This window comes from Camelus ferus, chromosome 9 (genome assembly GCF_009834535.1).
Source record: "Camelus ferus isolate YT-003-E chromosome 9, BCGSAC_Cfer_1.0, whole genome shotgun sequence".
Classification (NCBI taxonomy): Eukaryota; Metazoa; Chordata; class Mammalia; order Artiodactyla; family Camelidae; genus Camelus; species Camelus ferus.
In genome coordinates, this window is record NC_045704.1 from 15,900,187 (window position 1) to 15,922,574 (window position 22,388).

General features: G+C 56.0%; 1 protein-coding gene across 2 annotated transcripts; it reads right to left on the reverse strand.

Moving 5' to 3' along the window:
• Nucleotides 1-178: 178 nt before the first annotated feature.
• On the reverse strand, nt 179-22,279 carry CLASRP (CLK4 associating serine/arginine rich protein). 2 transcript variants are annotated; one of them, XM_032485845.1, is made up of 21 exons: nt 21,996-22,279; nt 21,088-21,215; nt 14,133-14,230; nt 13,486-13,587; nt 13,180-13,259; nt 10,944-11,028; nt 10,380-10,528; nt 9,486-9,582; nt 8,479-8,557; nt 8,321-8,394; nt 6,977-7,018; nt 5,847-6,062; nt 5,444-5,731; nt 3,806-4,069; nt 3,444-3,483; nt 3,084-3,144; nt 2,795-2,853; nt 2,672-2,718; nt 988-1,070; nt 598-622; nt 179-331 (listed from the first exon to the last, which is right to left on the reverse strand). In XM_032485845.1, exons 2-21 carry the CDS (start codon nt 21,184-21,186, stop codon nt 289-291), a joined length of 2,031 nt encoding a protein of 676 aa, XP_032341736.1. In that variant the 5' UTR covers nt 21,187-21,215; nt 21,996-22,279; the 3' UTR covers nt 179-288. The 2 variants fall into 2 exon arrangements, 1 of the variants encoding a protein (XP_032341736.1); XR_004322308.1 differs by lacking the exons at nt 179-331; nt 598-622 and having other exon boundaries at nt 3,440-3,483.
• Nucleotides 22,280-22,388: the final 109 nt, after the last annotated feature.

Below are 22,388 nucleotides of genomic sequence, written 5' to 3' on the forward strand. Positions count from 1 at the left end.
AAGCCAAGCAGCTGCTGCTTAAATGCCCAGATGCGGGCAGAACTCCCCACCTAGGCAACACTGGCGACTGTCCCCTGAACCCAGCAAGCTCCTTGCCCAGCTAGCCTCATTGGCTGGTGGGCACCGGGGTTTGGGAGCCCCGCACACAGAGGGCCACACAGAGGACACAGAGACCAGGTGAAGGGAATTAAATAATGTGTGATTTTATTTCATCAGAGATAAAACCAGCAGCATCACAGCTTGAGCCCTCGCCCCACCCCCTCACCCCTCTGCCCCCCACGCTTCTGCCTAATGTCGGTAATGGGGGCTTCGGGATCTGGACCTTGAGCGCCTGGAGAGAGAAAGGGGAGAGAGAGGCCCCGTGAGGGCTGGGGAGGAATCAGGGAGCCCCACTGCACATGTGTGCACATACACAGCAGCATGCCTGGAGGCGGCTGGGGCTTCAGTGATGGGGGAGTCAGCTGCAGAGGGATGTTCCCCAGGGATGAGGCCAGCCCTGCAGGTGGAGGGGACCGGGTGGGGATGGAGCAATTAGGGCTGAGGCCTCCTGCCAAAAGGTAACTGTGATTTCCCAGGGAGTCAAGCAGGCTTTCTTACCTTCGGGAAGAGCTGTATTCTCGACCTGAAAAGAGGACAGAGGAAGACAGGTGAAAACCAGGCAAGTGCCTGGGACCAGGAAAGGCCACGGGCTGGGTTCCCAGTGTCGTCTCCAGCTAAGGCAGCACTGGCACTTCTGGCCTGTCCACTGGGCGCCCCTCAGCCCAAACCCACGTGCTGGAAATGAGCTTTTCTCCCAATCCCTGCAGCTCCCTCGTGACTGAAGCAACCATACTGTGTTGTGTGTGCATCTCGGAAGTTTTAATTTATGGAAAGCTAATGTAGGAAATGTACCACGGTTTTTTTGTAACCCAGTTTTGACATCTCTTTTTTTAATGCCCCAAAGCCTCCAGCCTGGCTCTCTCGACCAAGCGACCACGGGGCACTCACTGTAACGGGGGGAGGGCGAGCGGCTCTGCCGGCTGTACTGGCGTTCCCATTCTTCTCTCTCCTTCTCTCGGCGTTCCCGCTCCCTGTGGGGGGAAGGGGACACAAACCAGGGGAAAGGAGTGAGTATGTGGCCGGCTGACAGCACTGAACTCGAGGGCTGGCTGGGTTGCCCACCAGGGCAGGTGCTGCCAACGTCCTAGTCCAAGTGGAAAAATTAACCAAGGGGGCACAACTCTCCTCACTTGGAAATGATGACACTGAGCTCGGGATACTGGCCGGCAGAGCCAGCATCTGAACCCCAGTCTACTTCACCATGAAAGGTTTGCTGAACAAACAGCCAGGGGGGCTGGAGAGCTGGACCATTTCCTGTCGTACTTAGGGCGCAGTCTCAGAACACAGGGACTTACACGCTAATTGGCCTTTGTCAGATGACCAGGATTTGAAACCCCAAGGGCTACAATTATTGGGCACCTTCTCCATGCCTGGCCCTGATCTCACTGAATCCTTCCAACACGCCTATGAGGGACAACTCTTCCATCCCCATTCAGTAGATGAACAAACTGAGGCTCAGATAGGAAGAAGGCCCATAGCTGGTGGGGAGCAGAAGCAGGTCTGCCTGACCACGATGCTGAGTCTGCGAGCTCTGCTCCTCCACCTCCTGACGGGAGCGCATGGCATCCCTGGAGGCCCAGCAGAGACAGGCATGTGATGGGCATCAAGCCTCCCCCACGTGGCTGGCACCACACACCACGAGCCTGATGGCAGCATCCCGCAGAGATGCATGTGTGGTCATGTCTGTCTCACAAAGAGGAAAAACTCAGAAGGGTTATGCTGCTTGTCCAAGGATCCACGGCAAGTACAGGGTGGAACCAGAAACAAGCAACAGGCGACACGACTGTGACTGACTCCCCTTCTCGCGGACACCAAGCACTGCGGCCTGCAGTTCTGCCTACGGCCTGGATGGGCCGAGGCCTCACAGCACTGATCCCTGAGCTACCCTGAGAAGTCAGCCCCAAGGACCGTCCTCGCTCCAGAGTCTGGACCAGTGCCTGCCCCAACACCACACACTCAGGCAGTGGCAGAGCTGGGACTGGACCTGAAGTCTGTCTGACCCAGGCTATGAGCCACTCAACTCTTCCAAGGAAAGAGTCAGGGGAGAAGAGAAGCAGAGCAGGAGGGGAGAGAGGCCCCACAGTGCTGGCTATGATCAGCGGCTGAGCACACAGCAGGGGCCCAGCAGCCAGGCCTGGCTCCTTAGTGCGGAGGCTGACAAGAATGAGTTAAGGACACAGTGCAGGCCAGGAAGCCGGGGCGAGACCAGTGCTATGAAGAAAACAGAGCAGGGCTGCAGGACAGAGTGCTGTGGGGTGTTACTCCACACAGGATGGTCAGGGAGGGCCCCTGAGTGTAGCAAGGGAGAGAAGCAGGTGGGTATCTGAATAGAAGGTAAGGCGACAAGCTGGAGGCTGGCAGAGCTGGCAGGTCATGGTGGCTGAAGTAAGCTGGGGACGAGGAGGAGCCCAGGACATGGCCTGGGCTGGCCCTGAGGGCCAGGTAAGGGCTTTGATTTTCATCTTCCCAGAGGGCTTGGGCAGGGCTCTGGCTCGAAGCAGGTGGTGGTGAATGCAGGGCAACCAGGAGGCAGGGGGTTGGCCCTGATGCAGGGAGTGGGGGATAGTCTTACTTCATTCGGATCTTGCGGGCCATGGCTCGAAGCTCGTCTTCCCGCTCCTGTGGGAGAGAGGGCAGTGAGGGCAGGGCTGGGCCAGCCCCCATGGGAGCCCCATCCCCTCACTCCTGCCCTTACCTGGCGCTCGTGCTCCTGCTGGATCATCTTCTCCTGAGCCGCCTTCTTATCCGCCTTGACTGTGGAAAGGCAGGGACACAGTGGCTGAGGGGTGCCCAGCCAAGTACCCCCCTCACCCCGATCCCAAAGGTGGAAGCCGAGCTTGGAGAGGCCCTAACATAGCAGGCGGCATGCACACCCTACGCCCTCCCCACAGCGCCTCCTGTCCAGAGAAGGCAGAACCTGCCCAAGGTCAGGCTGTAAGGAAGAGGAGCTGGGCAGCCCTGGAGGGCCAGGTGGTGGGACGTACACTGCCTGTTCAGCGCCTTCTGCATCCTCAGCTTCAGCTTCTCCTGCGGCGTCAGCTTGGGCTGGGGAAGGGGGAGAAGAGGCAGGAGAGGGGGTGGGTGTCCCGGAGTTCCCACAACCCACCTCATCCAAGAGCCTGGGACTGGCGGGGGCATGTGCCAAGGACGGGCAGGCTGTGGAGACCGGCCACGGGATTCTGGGAGCCCCAGTGGACAGCTGAGGAGGGCTCGGGGACACAGATCTCAATCCCTGGGGCTGGATCTCCTGGCCCACCCGGGCCCCCCTGTAGGCCCACCGGGCCCAGCTCTCGGGCACTGCTGCTGGCGGGAATTAGACGGGCGAGTTCCAAATTCTTACTGACTTTGGCAGCTCCTGTCTCTTTACCAGCAGCCGGTTCAGTCCTGGAAGGAAGAAAGGGCAGCTGCTACCTTTGACCCCATGCAGCCCAAGCCCTGCCCTTAGACCAGGGAGCAGAGGCCATGGGCCTCAGACACCCTCAAGGAGAAACCCTGTCCCTCTGGGATCCTTCAGGACAGGACCACGTCCCCCTCTGACCCCGCACCCAAGGCAAAGCTGTGACTCCTCAGACCCCCGCCCAGGGCAGAGCTGTGTCGCTCTCAGACCTCCCAGGGCAGGCCAAGTTCCCTTCGGAGAGGAAACAGTGGGGTTCACCCTCCCCACCTGAGGCTGACAGTCCCCTCCCCACAGCCCTGCTCTGCTCACTTTTTCAGCTTCTCTCCCACAGCGGGAGACGCCGCCGGCCTGGTCAGCTTCTCCCTCGGGGGCGACGGCGAGTGACTCTGGCTGTGGCTGCGGCTCCGGCTGCGGCTGGGGCTCCGGCTGCGGCTCGGGCTGAGGCTGCGGCTCCGGGTCAGGCTGCGACTTCGGGATGGGCTGAGGGACCAGCTGCTGCGGCTGCGGCTACTGCTGTGGTGCCGGGGGCCCCGGCCACCCCGCCTGTACCGATCCCCTGAGCGGGAGCGGCTCCTGGGAGGGCAGCAGGGCAGCAGGGGGGCCATGAGGCTCCTGGGACCCCATTTACAAATCCCCCGCCCCGGCACCGAATCTAGTCTTTCTGCAAGAAAGGCCCTGTGGTCATTCTGTCTCTGCTTCTGTCCTGCTACTTTCCCTCAGAAACCCTTCCTGGCCTCCTGCAGCCTCTACACAGAGACTGCCCCCTAGACACACTGACCCTCAAACAGCTCTTCACTTACTCACCAGACACCCGTTCACCCACTTCCCTGGCTGGTGGGCTCCGCCCACTTTATATGCTGCATCCAGCCAGGGCACACAGAAGCCATAACCTCACCTACAACCTCACCACCTCCAGGGGCTCACCACCAGCGGGGAGCACCCCCACACCCCCTCTCCCCGACCAGACTGCAGCACAGACCCACAGGACCCAGTCTGGGGACATATCAGCCTTGACCTCAGAGATGTGACCAGGGCCCCCCTCCCTCCCTCAGCCTTTCTCCTGCTTCCAGGTCGGGCTACAGGAACAACCTGGAAGCCACACCTATGTCACACCCTAATTCCAGTAGGACTGTTCTGGGTTTCAATAAAATTCAAATTTGTCGCTAATATTGAAGAAACCAGAGCCATCCTTTAAAAATTCAGACTCAATTCTTCTTGAAAAACTAGGCAACACCAGGCCTATCACTGAGTGGCCAATGACCCCGACGGATAGGACGTGTGCCCTCAGTTCACCAAGGCCCACCTGGCCCCTCTATTTCAGACCCCACAGGTAGCTGGCAGCAAGACCCACACAACAGTAACATAGGTAATGACACTGACGGGAATAAAAGCACTCGTTGAATGCTAGGCCTTGTACTAGGCCCTTATGTGGAAGTTACTTGTTAGAACTTCACAACTCAACGGAGGGGATACTATCATCTCTTTCCCAGATGAAGTAACAGGCCCCGAGAATTCACTAGCAAGGCCACAATCTACACCCAGCCATGCTGCCTTTCCAGGGCACCCTGACCCCCTCCCCCGGGGAACGGGACCAGAAGGATGCTCCCATCTCTAGAGGACTTTACATCCTACCTTGTGTGCAGCACTCGCCTTACACCTTGTCTCCTCCTCAAAGGGCTGCCTTGACTTTCTGCCCCTCCCACACAGCGGCCCCAGTCCCAAGGGTCACCCACTGCAAACACATGGGAACTCCCTCTGAGAGGACTCCTGCCCTACTGTCCCTGAGAACGGCAGCTGTGCTCTGGCCGTGGTACCACACTTGGAACTCCCTGAGTGGAAACATGTCCCCCTGCAATCTAGGGCCACCCCTCAGACACTGATCTCCCTGAGATGGGGCCCACACCCACTCTCAGGCCCTGCGCCCCAAGTACACCCAGCCCCACGCACCTGCTTCTGCGCCGGGGCCCGTAACCGCTGCGCCGGGCAGGCGAGCGGGAGTAGCGGTGTCCGTCTCGGGAGCCCCCACCTGAGTGCCGCCGGCCACGGCTGCGGGACCTCGAATAGCGCCGGGAGCGGGACCGGGAGCGGGACCAGGACCGGGAGCGGGAGCGTGCGTGGCGGCCGGAGCGGTAGTAGCCCCCGCCGCGGCGGGACCGGGAGCTGGAGCTGGAGCGGGAGCGGGAGCTGGAGGTCCTCGAGGCGGAAGAGGAGGAGGAGGAGGTGGAGGAGCGGCGGCTGCAGGTGGGGCACGGAGAGCCAGTCAGCACCAGCCTGGGCTGGGCCCCCCACTGCCCCGCGTCCCCCCCAACGGTGGCTGGGGTGTAGGGCGGGCAGCGTGAGCGTTACCGACCGGGCGCTGGCATTACGTCCCGGTGCGGGGCCGCCGGGCTGGGGGGGCGCGGGGGGCTTCCCTGTGGCGGCCCCTGATGCAGCTGCTGCAGCTGCGGCCGCGGCTGCCTCCTCATCACTGCCCCCAAAACTGGTGATGAATGTGATCTTCTCCTCTCGGCCCGGGGTCGGGGAGCGGGAGCGGGAGCGGGATTCGGAGCTGGATTCCGAAGGCGACCTACAGAGCAGGGAGCAGGGGACTTAACTGCCAGGCTCCTCGAGCCTGTTCACCAGCTAACGAGACCCACTACAGAGCGACATGGGACAGCCAGCACACATGAACAGAGCCAGGAGGCAGAAAGACACCAGCTACGCAAGAATGTGATTCATGACCACGGAGCCTTCTCAAAACAACCAGGAAAGGGAGCGACAGAAAACCGTACTGATTTTACGTGACTATTAAAAGGGAAGAGCAGATCCATAATGCAGCAGGGAATGACTTCCCCAATGTAGATGTCAAGTCGGAAGGGAGCAAGTTCCAAAGCATTAAATGTGATACAGTTCCATTCTCATGAACGCACGTATGCGATATTCCTCACAGCAGCCATGGATTGAGCACTTATCTGGGCCAGACCTCTCACCAAAAGGGGTTCATGCCTTATCTCGCCCATCCTTCCAAGAGCCCTGAGGGCAGGTCCCTCCCACCCTATTCTGAAAGGGAACTGGGGTCAGACTGAGGTCTGTTCATCTTCAAAGCCACAACTCCAATCACCCCCACATCCAGGAGACACACGTGCTCAAGCAGGCCATTCTGTGCCTGTTATTTCTCACTGGTTACTTTTGGGAGTTCAGATTAAAGAGACTTGATTTCTAAGTCACGTCTCTACCATGTTTGATCATTTTCGACACAACACTATGCTATGTTTAAATCAGAAAACTTTAAAGGTTCACATTTAAAAGGAAAAGAAATTGTGAAAGCAGGCTAACATTCTGGAAAACCAAAAATAATTCAGACTCAAAGCCAACACGAGGCACTAAGACTCCCAGAACATACCACCCAGTCTGTGATCTCAGGGCAGCCTACAGGGTGGGCGCCCCACCCCTCACCACCTGTCCCTCCATCAGGAAGACAACTGGGCCCCGGGAACTCACCGCTTATAGGGGTCATAGGTAGGGCTGTCTCGCCGGGCATAGCTATGGAGAGAACGAGGGGGACACATAGGGGCGTGGGATTAGTGTGCACGGATTTAAGGCCAGCCCCCAACCTGGGCACCCAAGGCCAGGCAACACAGGAGCTGCTGGCCAGGTTATAGGCCCTGTCTTGATCCCTCCTCCTACCCAACCTCAGATCTGTCCAAAGCCTGAATCTCAGCCCCAACCCACAACGTCCCAGACCCATTCTGATCCTGAGCAACAAGGACTTCAGCAGCCTCAATCCGGCTGGCCTCCAGACCCCAGAAGAGAAGCACCCCTGCTCCCACCACAAGTCCCTGGTTCTGCGGGGTTCTGGCTCACTAATGATGACAATAAAACTAGCAGCGCTAAGACGTCTTGCGCACACTGTGTGCCAGCACTAAGTGAACTAACAGCTATTCCTAACAACTCTCTGATGTGGGTGCTGTGATTATTCACACTTCACAGCTGAGGAAACAGGCCCAGAAAGGTGAAGTCACTTGCCCAAGGTCACACAGCTCATAAATGAAGGAGCGCGGATTCCAACCCAGGCCACGTGGTCCCAAGCCCAAGCTTTTATACACCACACTGACCTGCACCTCTACAGTGACAATAGCAAGAATCAGTTCCACTCTGAATGTACATTTTCCAAACCCCACACCAAATCCTGAACCCCAACAAGTCGCTTAAGCTCACAGCAACCCTCAATTACCTCCCCTGAACAAAGGAGACGTGGCAAAGAGGGAGGGGTCTGCACGGGGCTAGCAGGCCTAAGAGGCTGCAGCAGGTTGGCCCAGAGACCACCTGACCCAGGCTGGCTCTCTGCACCAAGCCAGACCACCTCATCCAAACCTGCCCAAGACCTCAATGTAGGCACAGATGTAGCCCCCTCTCCCAGGAGGTTATGGTGCCCCTTTTCCAGAAGAGGAAACGAGCTTGAGAGAGGAAGTCACCTGCCCAACCTGAGATAGTGACAAAGCAGCTGAGCTGCAGAACCAGGTCAGACAGTCCGAGCCAGGCCCGTGTCCCTCGACTATGTCCCCAACTCTCCCAGCCACCTCATGCCACCTCCCTACTGGCTCCCAAGGTGTGTGGCAAGAGCCCTGAGTCTAGCAAGGTGAGGGAAATGGCTGGCAGGGCAGGGTGTCCACACAACCCTCATGACTATTCCTACTGAAACCTTCCCTATTCATGGCCCCACTAGGACCCTCCCCACAGGCCGAAAGCTTGCCCCTGAAGTCTTCCTGAGCCCCGGCCCCCAACTCCTGAGCCCTGAGAGACTGATGCTGGCGGGGCAGGAGCACAGGGCCGAACCCACTCTACCTGGGTGGGCTGATCTTGCGGCCCCTCAGTCGCTTCTCCCGGAACTCCCTCCGCTGGCGCCGGGAGCGACGGCCCTGGAACAGGGCGGGTACCAGGCTGGTGAGGGTGTGCCTTCCATGAGGGGCACACCTACCCTGCCACCCTGGCCCAGCCCTCACCGAGTACATGGCTTTCTCCTCCTCAAGGGCCTTGGCGTGTTTGATGGCCTCCGCCTCCTCCTTGTCTTTCCGGAGCATCCTGCGGAAGGGGAGGAGGGTCAGACGAGATGCAGGAGTGAGGGACCCCACACCATGCTGAGGGTCTCGCATTCATTCAGCACTATTACTGAGCGCCTGCTGCATGCCAGGTGCTATTTCAGGTACTAAAGAGTTACTGAAAACAAACAAAAATCCTCACCCTCGTGGGCTTACATTATGAGAAGACAGCCAATGGCCAAAGTAATATAACACACGATATGTTAGATGGTGAAAACCTTCATGGGAAAATAAATCTTGGAAGGGAGAAATGAACTGCCAGGGAACTGGCAGAAGCTGCTGCAGCTTTCAACAGGAAGCTACCCAGAGGCAGTGACAGCTGACGAGAGACTGAAGGAGTAAGCTGCAGATGCCACAGGGCCAAAAGCACATGGAGTGGCCCCAAGGTCAGATGGAGCCTCAGGGATCTGAGAGGTAAAGCAACCACGGAAGCTGAGAAGGGGTGGAGTGTGCAAGTAGAGGACCAGACAGGTGAGACCTCCCAGCCATGGTGAGGACACTGGCTGGTCATGAGTGAGGCAGGAGTCTTGGAGGGTTCTGGGCAGAGGTTCAGACTTGGAAGAACTCAGACTCGGACTCAGTGCCCTGTTAGGTGGAAAACTCTATGTGATCTGCACTGGGTGAGGCACAAGGCAGAGGCTCAACCAGCAACTGCAAGTTAATGATCCAGAAAAAAATGAAGCCTCTCCACTAGAGGGCGCTGTCCACCAGGCCGGGAGCTTCCAGGGGTCGCTCAGCTGGGGGCAGCCTCAGTTTCTACACAGGTGAAGCCGGTCCCCAAGTACCCACCCCATGAACTTAGGGGCTGTGTGTGTAATACCCTGGCACTTGTGTAAAGTGCTCAGAACAAGGATAATGACAGAGATGCCAGGTCTACAGGGTGGTGAGAGGTGTCAACCAGCAGGCCTCACCTGACGAAGTCGCCGTCAGCCATGCCATAGGTCGTGGCCTGTTTGTTGAGATCTGCCACCTGCTCCTGGTTCAGTTCGTCCACATCCACCTCCACGTCTGCACCAAGAGAAAGGCTGTCAGGGACCAAAGTCGAGTGAGAAGAAGGGGAGAAGGGGCAGTGCCCCAAGAGCTGGGGGTGGCAGGTGCCCACCAGACTGGAGGCCTCTGTAGGAAGAGAACGAGTCAGCTCATCTCAGCATCCCCTGGCTGGCACAGGGCCCGGCCAGAGGCGAGCACAACAAATGGCAGGCAGTGGGGGTGGGAGGTGGGCAGATGATGTGACGGCTGAGAAGGGAGTGATCTGAGGAGTGGACGGGGCCGGATAGAGGGTGGATGAAGATCCAGGTGTGTGGGAGGCAGGGGTGTGGTCACAGGTATTCAGGAGCCAGATGCAGGATGGCGACATGGAGGGGAACGGGTGCTTTACATGTGTCTGAATCAACAGCCGACTGGCTGAGTGAGAGCAGGATGGAGGAGGAAGGACGGTGGATGGCCTGACCAGTGGGATTTAGATAGGGGTGAGCAGCAGGATGCGGGGTGAGGCTCTGTAACTGGAAGAACACTTGTTTTCCAGAGAAGAGAGACAGAGAAGAGGAGGTCAGAGCTAGAACCTAGGTGGGGACAGGGTCATAAAAGCAGTGTCCTAGAAATGAGGAAGGAGAGAGATACAGAGAGGGAGGCGGGGCCAGGAGGACAAGAATGAGATGGGAGGACAGCAGGGGGCTGGTGTGCCCTGGAGCAGGGGCCAGAGAGATGGGGCTCATAAGCACGGGGCGCCCCACAGAGGGTGAGGGACGAGACACGAAAACGATGCCCAGGGACTGCGGGGTGGAAGGGCAGAGAGGGGACCCCACCGATGTCGGGGATGACCTCATCTTCATCCGAATTGCTCTCCTCCTCAGCTGGTGACTCCTCCTCCTCTGGCTTCTCAGCCACCTTCTCCACCTCGGCCACTGTGCTGTCCTCATAGGTGTAGCCAATGGAAGCCTTCTTCTCTGCCAGCCTGGGACAGGGGAGCTATGAGCCAGGGCAGCGCCCAGGGGAGAGGAGGGCCCCCACACCAAGCATCCCGGACACCGCCCTCTTGAGTTCCAGGGCAGCACAGAGCCCTTGCTCCCGCTCTCCCTCAGCCTAGAACCCTCTGCACATCTGCTGCTGACTCCAGACAACATTCCCTGAGCCATTCCCAGTGCCAGCCTCGCCCTGAACATGGGGCCGTGACTGAGGACCAGAGTCATCAAGGAGCTCCGCTCACATTCTTCAGATGGAGGGAGGCAGCAAGCATGGGGCTGGAGGTGGGGAGGTCGCGGCTGGGCGCAGGAGTCCGGGCTCCAGGATGGACGGAGCAGCGCCCTGAGGGGCTCACAGTCCTCCTGCCTCCCTCAACCCCACACATAGTGCCCCAGAGCCCAACTCACTTCTTCTTCTCGTCCTCACTGGGTCTCTGGAGGCCTCCGTATAGCTCGTCAATGTAGATCTGGTATAGGCACTGCTCCTCTGAGACTGGGGCAAAAGGCACATGGTCAGAGTGGGCTGGGGACACTGGGAATGCGGGGGGAAACACAAGGATGCAGTGAGGGGTGGGAGGGTGGGTCCATCCAAGCACAGCTGGGGGCAGAGTCACGGATTCCCGGGAAATCACAAACTGTGTGTGGTGGAGACACAGCGGCTGCAGGAGGGCCCTAGCTATACCACTGACTTGCCATATGATCCTGGTGGACTTAGCCACTCTGTGCCTCAGTTTCTATTTCTGTAAAATGGGGTGCCTGGCAGAGACAGTGCATGGTACTTAACTTAGGCTCTGCTACCTCTATCATGAGTTAGGGAGGCCTTTGGCTGGTCCCTTAAGCATGATTAATCCCAAGTGCTGAATGTACCCCGGACCCCACGGGCCACTCCACTGTGTGCTCTGTGGCTCAGTTTAAATTAAATGTGGTTAATCTGGGCTCTCAGTCATTCACAACACCCAACTAGACAAGCTCAGCAATGTACCAGAGCCTCTCCTGATCTTCCTGCCATGAAACACATGCCTGACTCAAGGTGGGACCCTGGGCGAGTCCCCTTCCCTCCATGGGCCTCAGCTTTTCTATCTGAAAGCGAGGTGGGTGGGCTGGGCAAGCCCGGAGCTGACACAGCACGTCCCCTCCAGCAGCCTCCACGGTTCTGCGGTCGTGTCAAAAGCCCCAGAGGGCCCTGTCGGCCCACCTCATGTGAGCTCCAGCCACACAGGCCTCCTTCCCGCACAGTGCTATCCTCGCGGCCCACCTCTCCTCCCTGGGGAGCTCCTGCCCGCGCCCCCACACTGACCCAGACTCAGCCAAGCACCGCCGAGAGCAGCACACCGGTTGTGGTAACAGCACCTTGGTTTGTAATTACCACCTGCTCTCGTGATTATGTGGCTACTGCCCTCTCCCCTACTAGACCCCTGATCCCAGAACAGCACCTGACACACCACAGGTGCTCAGGAATTGTGGGAATGAATAAAGGAATGAATGCAGAGTCAGACAGAACTAAGGGAAACCCTGGCTCCATTACCAAGAATCTGTGTGGCCCTGAAGGAAGGCAAAACCAACTGTATCGATGAGGACGCATTTCCTTGATTCTCAGGCCTCATTGATTGCTAGAATTTGACAATCCTTGATTTTATTTATTTATAATTTTTATTTTTTTCAAACCCTGATTTTAGAGACGCTAAAATGCCTATCTTAGAAACAAAGAAATACGGGAACAGTGAACCTACAGGGAGAGCTACCTGTGCCAGGCTTGGTACTGGGGCTTCATGCACCCCTCACTGAACCCTCACAACCACCTCGAGGGACAGACACCACCATTACCACCCTTCTCCAGGAGGAGACCGAGACCCGCCAGGCTGGGGACTCCTGTGACCCTCCCCTTAACTCCACGGGGAAACCCTGGGAGAAGGAATCTCAAAGTCCTTCTTGGGAGGCATGCTAAGTTTGGAGCTCTCCTGTGAGAGGTAGCAGTGGTTAAGGGCAGAGTGAGAACTCCAACTCCTTGAACATAGTGTCCCCCCCAAGCCCAGAGCCTTGACATCCTCATCTGTAAAATGGGGTATCACTCTCACCTTGCTGGGTGGTTGTGCAGATGCACTGAGATAACCGAGACAAAAAAGTCCAAGTATGTCAGGGTCAGGATCTCCCCAGACAAGCCCAGGGTATGAAAAAGTCTCTCTAAACCAGTTTTCTCATTTGTGAAGTAGCAATGGTGATGGCTTGGGAAAAAACACTGTATGAACACTTGGCAAACTGTCAAACACTGTCTAAATATTTGTTTAAAACAAGGAGAAATTTCCTCTTCAGACCTGACATTCTGACCTGTACAGCCCAGGGAAAACAAAAGGGGAAAAAATGCCCAATTTTTTAGGAAAATAAGGCCACAGAATTAAGGGGCACTGGATATGGCAGGGACCCTGGTGGGACCCTCTAGTCCAGCAAATGTCTCCTGTACCAATTCCAGAGATGGACGCCCCAAAAAGGAAAGGGATGTGGACAGAGCGGGTCCATGACAGAGCTCGACCAAACCCAAGGCCCCTTAGTACAAAGTCCTGGGATACCTTCTCTTCCCAATCTTGTTGAGGTCTTTCAGTCTCCAGGGACCCCCCCAAACCCACTCTCCACACCCCAGATCACTCACTGCCAGCAAAGTCGTTCTGCACCAGGCCTCGGTAACGCTCGTAGTTACATTTCCGCTCGTCCGACTCCTGTTCTGGGGAGCTTTGGGGGAGGTCACGGTCTTGAGATCAGAGGGAGAGGGGAGATCCCACCCCAAGCCAGCAGGAGTGGGGACGAGGGGCCTGGCTCAGGCTGGGGGGTGGAGGGCCTCCCCACGTGCACTTCTCCTTCCTTCCCTAGAGGGTGGCGGGCAGGCAAGGGCTCGGGAAAGAAGAGGTGCTGCCAGGTCGGACTCCCTGACTGGCAACCCCGGAGGGAGGCAGCTTACATGGTGGTGAGCAGTGGCGGGGTGTAGTCAGGGATGTGGTCCAGGTGGGCACGGACATCAAAGCGGTCAATCATGTTGTTGGTGTCCCCCTGCCAGGGCATCCTGAAGTGGGGAGTGGGGGAGCAAGGAGCCTAGGGTCCCCACTGTTCAGGACACAAAATGCCTATTCCCTGCCATCTCAAGCTTGGGAGCCAAACCCTCGGCTCCTCTGATCCCCATGCCAGCCACACCCTCACCCCTCACCTCTCAGTCCTTTATGCCATAACCTCTGCCCTGAAACATACATTCAGGCTCGGGACCTGAACAGGTTATTTCTCAGAACCAAGCAAGAGTGTGGAACTTGAACCAGGTCCAAGGGCCACTTGCTAAGCCCCAGGCACCCCAAAACACCCCCTCTGGCAACCTACTCTCTGCTGCATCTGAGCCTCTGGCCCTGACCCCACCCATTCCCCAGAAATCCTCCAACCACTACACCCGGAGGCCTTGGGCCCAACCCCTGCCGGATCTCCTCAGCTGATGACCTTCACCTTCCCATGCAGGCCAAGCCTTCCCTGCCTGAGACTCCAAAGGTCTGTCCATGCCCCAGGTCCCTTCGGACCCTCACCCCTCAGCCAGAGACACCACCTTACCCCCAAAATCAGTCTTACATGTTAACGGGGCTCTCAGCAGCCAGGGCAACCGCAGAATCCAGGTGCACCTTGCAAGCTCGACCGTGCACCTGCAGGAACTGGGCTGGGTCCTTCTTCTGCAGGGATGGACAAGACAGAGGTCACTGCCCCACTGAGCCCCAAAACCCTGCCACCCCCCAACACCCAAGTTTAGCAGCGAGCTCACCTCTGATGCCAAGCAGGCCATACTTCAGAGGTAAAGGACCTGCACAGGGGTGGCAGCACTAACAGGGGCCACCCAACCTCTGGGAACAGGGGGAGGGTTTCCTCTCAAGATAGTGGCAAGAGGCTCTGAGCTCTGGCCCAACCTTCTACACAGCCAGTACCAAGACCTACCTCACCAAAATATTATCCCTCAACTCTCCACCCCTCCCCCAGCCCAGGGCCATGCATTCAGAGCACTTTGGCCTGGACCAGCCTCTAAGACATCAGGACTGCATAAGCTCGTAAAAAGACCATCAATGTCACTACTCATCAAGAACGAGCAATGAGAGCTAGAAGGCATCACGTCACACTCACCAGGATGACTAAAATGGAAAGGACAGATGACAGCAGGTAGTACTGACAAGAATGTGGAGAAATTTGGTTCTTCAAAAGTTAAACAAAGAACTGCCATATGACCCAGCAATTCCACTCCTAGGTGTGTACCCAGAAGAACTGAAAACAGATACTCAAATACGTGCACACAAATGTTACAGCAGCACTATGCACAACAGCCAAAAACTGGAAACAATTCAAATGTCCATCAACGCATGACAGATAAACAAAACGTGGCACATCCGGACAGTGGGATGTTGTTGGGTAATAAAAAGGAATGGAGGACTGATCCACGCTAGAACATGGATGAGCCTGGAAAACATGCTCAGTGAAAGGAGGCAGTCACAAAAAGGCCACATAGTGTACAATTCCACTTGTGAATATGTGAAATGTCCAGAGCAGACGAATCCACAGAGACAGAAAGTAAATTAGTGGTTGCCCAGGGCTGGCCGGGTAAGGTGGAGGAGGGGGTGCTGACTGCCAATGGGTGTGGGGTTTCTTCTTGGGATTGTGAAAATTTTCTAAAATAAGACTGTGGAGATGGTTGCACAACCTTGTGAATAATCTCAATAAGGCTGTTAAAAAGAACAAGCACCAAGATGGAGGAGAAAGTCCCGAGTCACCTGTTTTCTTCAGAGCGCCCCCTACCACCTCATGTTACACCTGACGTTCATCTATCATGTCAGGCCTGAGCCTCGTGTGTGGGGGGTCACAATTCCAAGTCACCATCTCTGCATAAGGGAAAGATAAAATCCAGCAGCAGCAGCAGCTCCCATCACTGAGCCCCCCGAGTGCCAGGCCCTGGCTGAGCTCCAGCCACATGCCACATCAGGGGAACTCAGAAGAGCCATGAGCCGGGCTGCTGGTGTGCCCCACTAAGACCTGGCCAACTCCCAGCAACAACTTCCCAGAGTCCAACGCCCTCCCACCCCCTCCATCCTTCCCCCGACCCCTGCCCCAGCCCTGCCACCACTCTGGAGCACTCGGGCTTCCTGCTGCCACCTTTGCCCACTGCAGCCCGTTTTCCACGCGGCAGCCCCAGGGCTTCTGCTAAAACCTCTGAGGCCCGTGAGGCTCAGAGCCCTTCCCTGCTCTGACTGTCACTGCCCCCTCCCCACTCCAGGCCCATCCCAGCCTCCACTCTGGCTCTGCGCTGGCTGCCCCCCACCCCCGCCCGCACTGCTCTTGCCCATTCCACCCCTCACTCATTTCCCACCTCCTTCCAGAGGCTTTATCAACTCTACCCAAACAGCTCCCCTCACAACCCCTGACTGGCTTCTTAACCTGCCTGTTTTCTTCGAGCACCGCCCCTCACCGGACATTACACCTGCACTCGCGTACCGCCTGTCTCCACACTAGAACCAAACTTCCACAGGCTAGGATCTCGGTTCCGTTCCCCATTGTACCCCCAGCACCTAGAGTAGCACCCAGCCTGCAGCAGGGGCTTGGAACACTGACTGAAGGGGGTAGAATGAACCCTCACTGACAGATGAGGACACTGAGCCCCCGCAGGAGAAACCCATCTGCATCAGGTTCCCGAGAGCCTGCCCATCCTCACTCTGCCTCCACCTCCCACCCCGACCCCCAGCCAGCAGGGGTGAGCGGGGACACCAGCCCTGCAAGGGCTGAGGACACCGCTGACGTCAGGCTACTGTCCATTCTGCGTGCACTCCAGTGCCATTTCTCATTTGACACCCGAAGAAGCTGAGGGTGGGGTACACCCCAGACCACGGGGTCCAGCAGGGCGGCGCTGCTGGAATGCAGCTCCTCACCCTGCACCTCCCCTGCCTCCCTCAGTTCCTCATCTCAGGCCACACAGCTCCCTTGGCCCTGTGACAGCTCCTGGCCAAGTCTCAGGCCAAGAGTCCTTCATGTTCCGAGGCCACTCCGGGCCAAATGCCAGCTCCCACAGCTGAGACTTATGGGACGTTGCTTGCAGGGTGGACTCTGGCCTGGAAGGCGAAGCCACTGGCAGTGCCAGCACCGCAGAAAGGAAAAGGCACTGGGCTGGGAGTAAATACCTGGGTTTAGTCTGGCTCTGCTGGGAGATTCTGGAAGTCAGTGAACCGTACTAAAAGCCAGGCATTGGACTAAGTGTTTTATGGACATCTTCTCACTCAAACCTTTCAGCCGTGGGAGAAAGGTGCTACTCTTATCCTCGTGTTCCAGATGAGGAAACGAGCTCAGAGGGGTGGGGCTCACTTGCTTGAGATCAAAGCAGCAAAAACAAAACTAGGATTTGAGCCCAAATGGGCCTGATTCCAAAATCCACTCCTTTTCTTCTTTAAGAGTAATTTTTCAAACTGTGGTATAAGATGTATAATACTTACCATCTTAACCTCTCTTAAGTGCACAGTACGGTAGTGTTAACTATATGCACCTTGCTGGGCAACAGATCTCTAGAACTGTTTCATCCTGCAAAACAAACTCTATACCCCCTGAACTACTAACCACTCTTCTTCCTCCCCACCCCCAGCTCCTGGCAACCACCACTTTCTGCTTCTAAGGGCTTGGCTACTTTAAACAGTTCATACACATGGAATCCTGCAGTATTCGTCTTTCTGTGACTGGCTTATTTCACTAGGCACAATGTCCTCAAGGTTCCTCCAAGTTGTACCATGTGACAGAATTTCATCTCTTTTTAAGGCTGACTGATATTCCACTGCATGTATTTACCAAATTTTCTTTACCTATTCATCAGCTTATGGACATGTAGGTTGCATCCACATCTTGGCTATGGTAAATCATACTGCAATGATCATGAATGTACAAATATTTCTTCCAGATTCAAAATCTATTCTTACCCACTGGATCATTCCAGGATCAGAGGGGTCAGAGGAGGTCATAGAGCCTTTCACTCATTCAACAGTTAGGCAGGCACCTACTCTGAGCGAGGCCTTGTGCTAGGGCCATGGCAGTGACGGAAACAACCCCAGCCCCACCCTAAGGCTCACAGTCCAGTGTAGGGGACACACCTGTCCCCTACAGTGATGACCTAGAGTAGGCAGCGCTAGGATAGGGGAGCCAGGGGATGCATCACTTAGCCTGCGGGTTCAGCCAGAGGCTTCTGAAGAAGGAAAGCCGAACTGAGACCTGTTTTATTTTCCACTTTCATACCAACAGGGAATTCTGTTTCTTTATCCAAACCACTGATTAAAGGAGAAAGCTGACAAGGGCAGGGGCAGTGACAGGACCAGGGTCAGCTAGGGAGAGAGAGCAGACACCAAGAACAAATCAGGAGCAGAGAAGCCAGCTGTCATAACACACCTGTCCAGCCCGCCACAGTGGACCTTGGCTTCTTAAACACTCGCCTCAGCCTCTTCTCTCAGCCAGAGAGGAAGAGAGACCCGCGTGAGTAGCCCCACCCTCTCCTCAAAGCAGCCATCAGCCACTGCCCAGCCATCAGTCCACAGCTTTGTGGCTCAGATCTGAATGCTGATCACATTCTCCTACGGGGACAATGGCTTCTTGTACAGGCCTGCACCACAAGGCACCCCACAGACACTGTTCTATTCTTGAAGCTCTTCCCTGTCACCCAGTGAGAGGGGCTGGTTATCACCACTGTCCCAAGGGGGAAATAAAGCTCAGGGAGCTCCCCAGCTAACAAGGACGAGAGTCCCAGGCCTTCTGAGTGACACAACTCCAGCTCTACCTGGCAATAATAACTTTAGTCCCACCCGAGCTGGCATTCACTGACCAAGCTTCCCTGGGCAGGCCTACCCTCAGTGGTCTTGTGCCCAATTTCACTCCAACAGCCCTGGGAGGGAGGTGCTCCTGTCCCCACGATCTGTGACAGACCATTAGTTGGCAACCGATATCCATTCTCCTCTCCTCAACAGTAGTAAGATTTCTAACACATCTGGCACAAGGCCACCCAGAAGAGAGTCTATGCCTTTTAGCCTTCCTTGCAGCTGTACATGACCACAAGGCTACTTTTCAGCCACCGAGATATGAGTGGATGTGTCACGTGCAAACAATTAGAAACTTTCTTAACAACTGGCATAAGCACCTTGGCCCCTTTTCCCTCCCTCCTTCCTCCTTGCTGGAAGGAATAAAGACATGATGGCTTGAGCAGCCCTCTTAGACTCTTGAGACAACCCTGGGAAGAGAAGCATGCGCAGCTCAACAACAAAATGGTCCCTGAGCAGAGCTGGCCACCTCTGGGCTATGAAGCAAAAAGGAAATAAATTTCTATCTTACTTAAGCCACTTATGTTTTAGGTCTCTGTTATTAACAGACAAATCTGATTTTACATGATACATCATTTCACAGGAAACCAGGATCAGGGAGACAGCCACTTACCCCAGGTCACACTATATGTAAGTGGAACAGCTGGAATTTGAACCCAGAGCTCTGTGACTCCAAACTCTAAGGGCTTAACCATTTTGGTATTTTGCCTCCTGGCTGTGTCACCTTGGACAAGTTGCTGCACCTTTCTGAACTTCTACTTCTGCAGTAGAAAGCCCAGTGGAGAGCTGAGAGGTCAAAGGTCAGAGTCTGGGTTAGAATGCCAGCTGTGCTCTCTTGTTACATGACTGTAGGCCAGGACTCTCTGAGCCTCAGTTTGCTCATCTGTAAAATGGCGATAAGCAAACTACCTCCCAGGCTGGGGTGAGGATCTGATGAAGCAGAGATGCATGTCAAGTGCTCAGCACAGTGGGTAACACATAAATGCTCAAGAGCGTTAGCCCTTACTATCAGTATCACCTTTAACACAAGGAACAACAGCAATCTCTCAGGCCTGCTGAAAGGACTAGAAAGAATGTGCCAAAGTAGCAGGCATGGGGTCTGGCACACCATGGGCCCTTCATAAATGGCAGCTATTCATTCCTGAGCACTGACTATGTTCCTGGCCTATCGCTGGGGCCTCAACTATAACCAACACAGACCCAGGGCCAGCCCTCAGGGGCATGTTACTCTGATACCACCAGAGACTAGCCATCCCTAAGCCCAGTGGTTCCCTCCTGGGTGACAGAAGGCAAGTGAGATGCTCTGAGAGGCCTCTCCTAGGGTAATAACAGCCTGTCTCGTGGATGACTGTGGGCATTCAAAGAAAAAATGCATCTATCTAAAGCTCTTTTCACAAAGCCTGGGGCCTAAGAGGGATCAATTAAAATGGTAACTGCTATTGCTATTGCTATTCATTCATTCTTTCAAATCAGGTTGGACCCAAGCTTGGGATACAAACATAACCCCAATACAACTAGGCTCCACTCTTACAGAGCTGAATAGGGAGCTATGATGGGGATATTTATAGTGGACACCCAACTGTGTATGGGGGATGAGGGAAGACTTCCCTGAGGATTGAGATCTGACAGATGAGCAGGAGTGAAGGCAAAGGCCCTGTGGCTGGAGAGGACTATATAATTTGGAAGGTAAACGGATACTCTTCACATATCTTTTTGTTAGCTAAAGTCGCCCTGGGTAGTGAGGAGGCCAGATAGCATAAGGAAAGAAACAAGACAGAAAACAGAGTGGTATGAGTCTGTAGGGGGTGGTAAAAGCCAAGTCATGCAGGGTCTTGCAGGCTGCGTTGAGGAGCCTGGCACTAGGGAGCCATGGAGAAGTTCTGAGCAAGGGAAGGACAGGGTCAGCTTTGTGCTCTAGAAAGACCTCTCTGGCCCCCTGGAGGAGGGTGGATTAGAGGGGGCAGGACTGGAAGCCAGGAGACCAGGGAGGAGGGGGCTGGGGCAGTGATGTGGTAGTAAATGGAAATGTCCATATAAATACCACCTAACAGGAGAACTGAACCTAGTACACAAATGCCATTTCAAGCTGGGGCCTCAAGGGCAAGCGGGAGTTAAACAGGTGAGGAGTCGTTACAGGCTCAATGCCCTGCGGTGACAGAGACGGAAAAAAGGCCAGTGGAGCTACCTAAGGATGAAGCTGAGAGGCCAGTAGAGGTCAGATCACAAAGGCCTTTTAGGTCACAGGATGGAATGTGATCTTTTCTCCAAAAGCAGCTGAAACATTTAAACAGGAGCGGGAAACTGGTCAGAGTCCACTCACTTAATGAATATGGATGGCATGCCTTCGGGGTGCCAAGGCAAACCTGAAAAAAAGCTGCACTTTCTGGGGACCGCAAATTCAGCAATAAGCAAGACAGACACCATTCTGGAGGTGGCCAATCTTATGTCTGGACTACTCTGAGTGTTACAAAGACTTTCCTCCTTCCTGCTGACACTGGCTGTGTACTCTGCGCCCACGCCAAACAATGCAGTATGCTACAATCAACAAAATCCCTCAGGTTCTTACCAACCATTATGCTCAAAAAATGAAAATTCCCTTGCGGAAACTGGGCTCTATGTCTTGGTGTACTTCCCAGCCCAAATTCTACCAGGATGACCAGGGCCCCACCCCTTGGAAGAGCTCCCAGCCCAGATTAAAGGTCACTCACGATCTTCTCATAGTACTCCCGCCTCCGCTCTGCCCTCTTCTTGTAGTCCACCATCATGCCTCGAAGCTTCCGCTCATGCTTCCGAGCTTCGTGCCACATCGTGGTGAGGCCAAGTCTGCGGCCTCAACCTGAGGGATGAGGGGAGGGGTGTCAAATGGGCTGGAGAAACCATATGGGCAGAATCAAAGTCACCTAACAAGCTTGTGACAGAGCTGATCCTGAACATCAGCTTCGGCGAGGGAAAGTGAGGCTGCAGAACTGTGAGCCAGATGCTCAGGTGTATCCTGAACAACTCTGATCCAGCAGTTTGGGCCTTCTGAGAAACCCCACTGGGAGATTCTGGAGTGAGCATCCCTGGGAAAGGGGTTTTCTGTGTTTAAGGAGCTGCAATCAAGAATGAAAGGTTTTGGAATGGAGTGTTTGAAATAAGGTCTGGAAGCAGACCTTGAGCAGCTGGCGCTGGAGCTCAAGGAGGGGGAAGAGCTAAAACCAGGGGTCATCCGAGGGGGTGGGTAGGGGCTGCAGGGGTCTGGAGATGAAAGTAGGTGGCGGAAGAAGAGAAAGACTTTCTGGGAACAGAGTAGTGGCATGGAAGTGGGGGTCGAGGGCAGGCAAAGGGAGTGGACGGAAGACGACGACACTTGGGGAAGGAGGAGGAGCATGAGGGAGTGCTGTTAAGGAAAGACCAGAGCACCGCTAAGGTCTAAAGAAGGAATCTAAATCGGGGGCTGAGGGGAGGGGGAAGGTACAGAGACTGAGGGAGGCGGAGAAGGCAGACAGGCAGGGGTGGCCTGAGTTTAGGGGCAAGGGTTGTGGACTGAGGCGGAGACCGAGGGTTTGGACAGGGATCGAGCACCAGGTCTGGGCCTGAGGGTTCGGGTTAAGTATTTCTGACAAGGGGGCGGGACCTGTGGCAAACAGCGGGTCCGACGCGGCGAATTCGGTCCGACGGCGGGCGCAGGGCGCGGCCTGAGGCCCGGTAGGCCGAGGAGGTGCAGGGCGGGCGGCCCTCGGGACCGGGGCCGGGCAGAATCTCACAGCAGACCGGGGAGAGGCCGAGGCGAGGGCGAAGTTGTCCTGACGCCGCCCGAAGCTGGGAGGTCAAGGCCCGCCGCCTGCACGCACCGGCTCGTCGCCGCCTCCCACCGCTGCGCTCGCGCGCGGCCCGCACCGGAAGCGGAACTGGGCGGCTGAGTTAGGGGGAGGTGCGGAGCGTGGCGGAGGGCGCTTCCGCAGACGCGAGAGGCGGGGTCTAGGGTAGGGTGTGGAGGGAGGGGCGGGGCTTGAAGGTCGAAATAGCG

What these genes read in the sequence shown, in the direction of transcription:
- CLASRP (XM_032485845.1), bottom strand. Translation starts at nt 21,186, where the DNA reads ATGTGGCACGAAGCTCGGAAGCATGAGCGGAAGCTTCGAGGCATGATG. An exon ending in ACCTATGACCCCTATAAGCG is followed by an intron (nt 6,063 to 6,976) that starts GTGAGTTCCCGG and finishes CCTGCTCTGTAG; the next exon opens with GTCGCCTTCGGAATCCAGCT. An exon ending in GAAGGCGCTGAACAGGCAGT is followed by an intron (nt 2,854 to 3,083) that starts GTACGTCCCACC and finishes GCCTTTCCACAG; the next exon opens with TCAAGGCGGATAAGAAGGCG.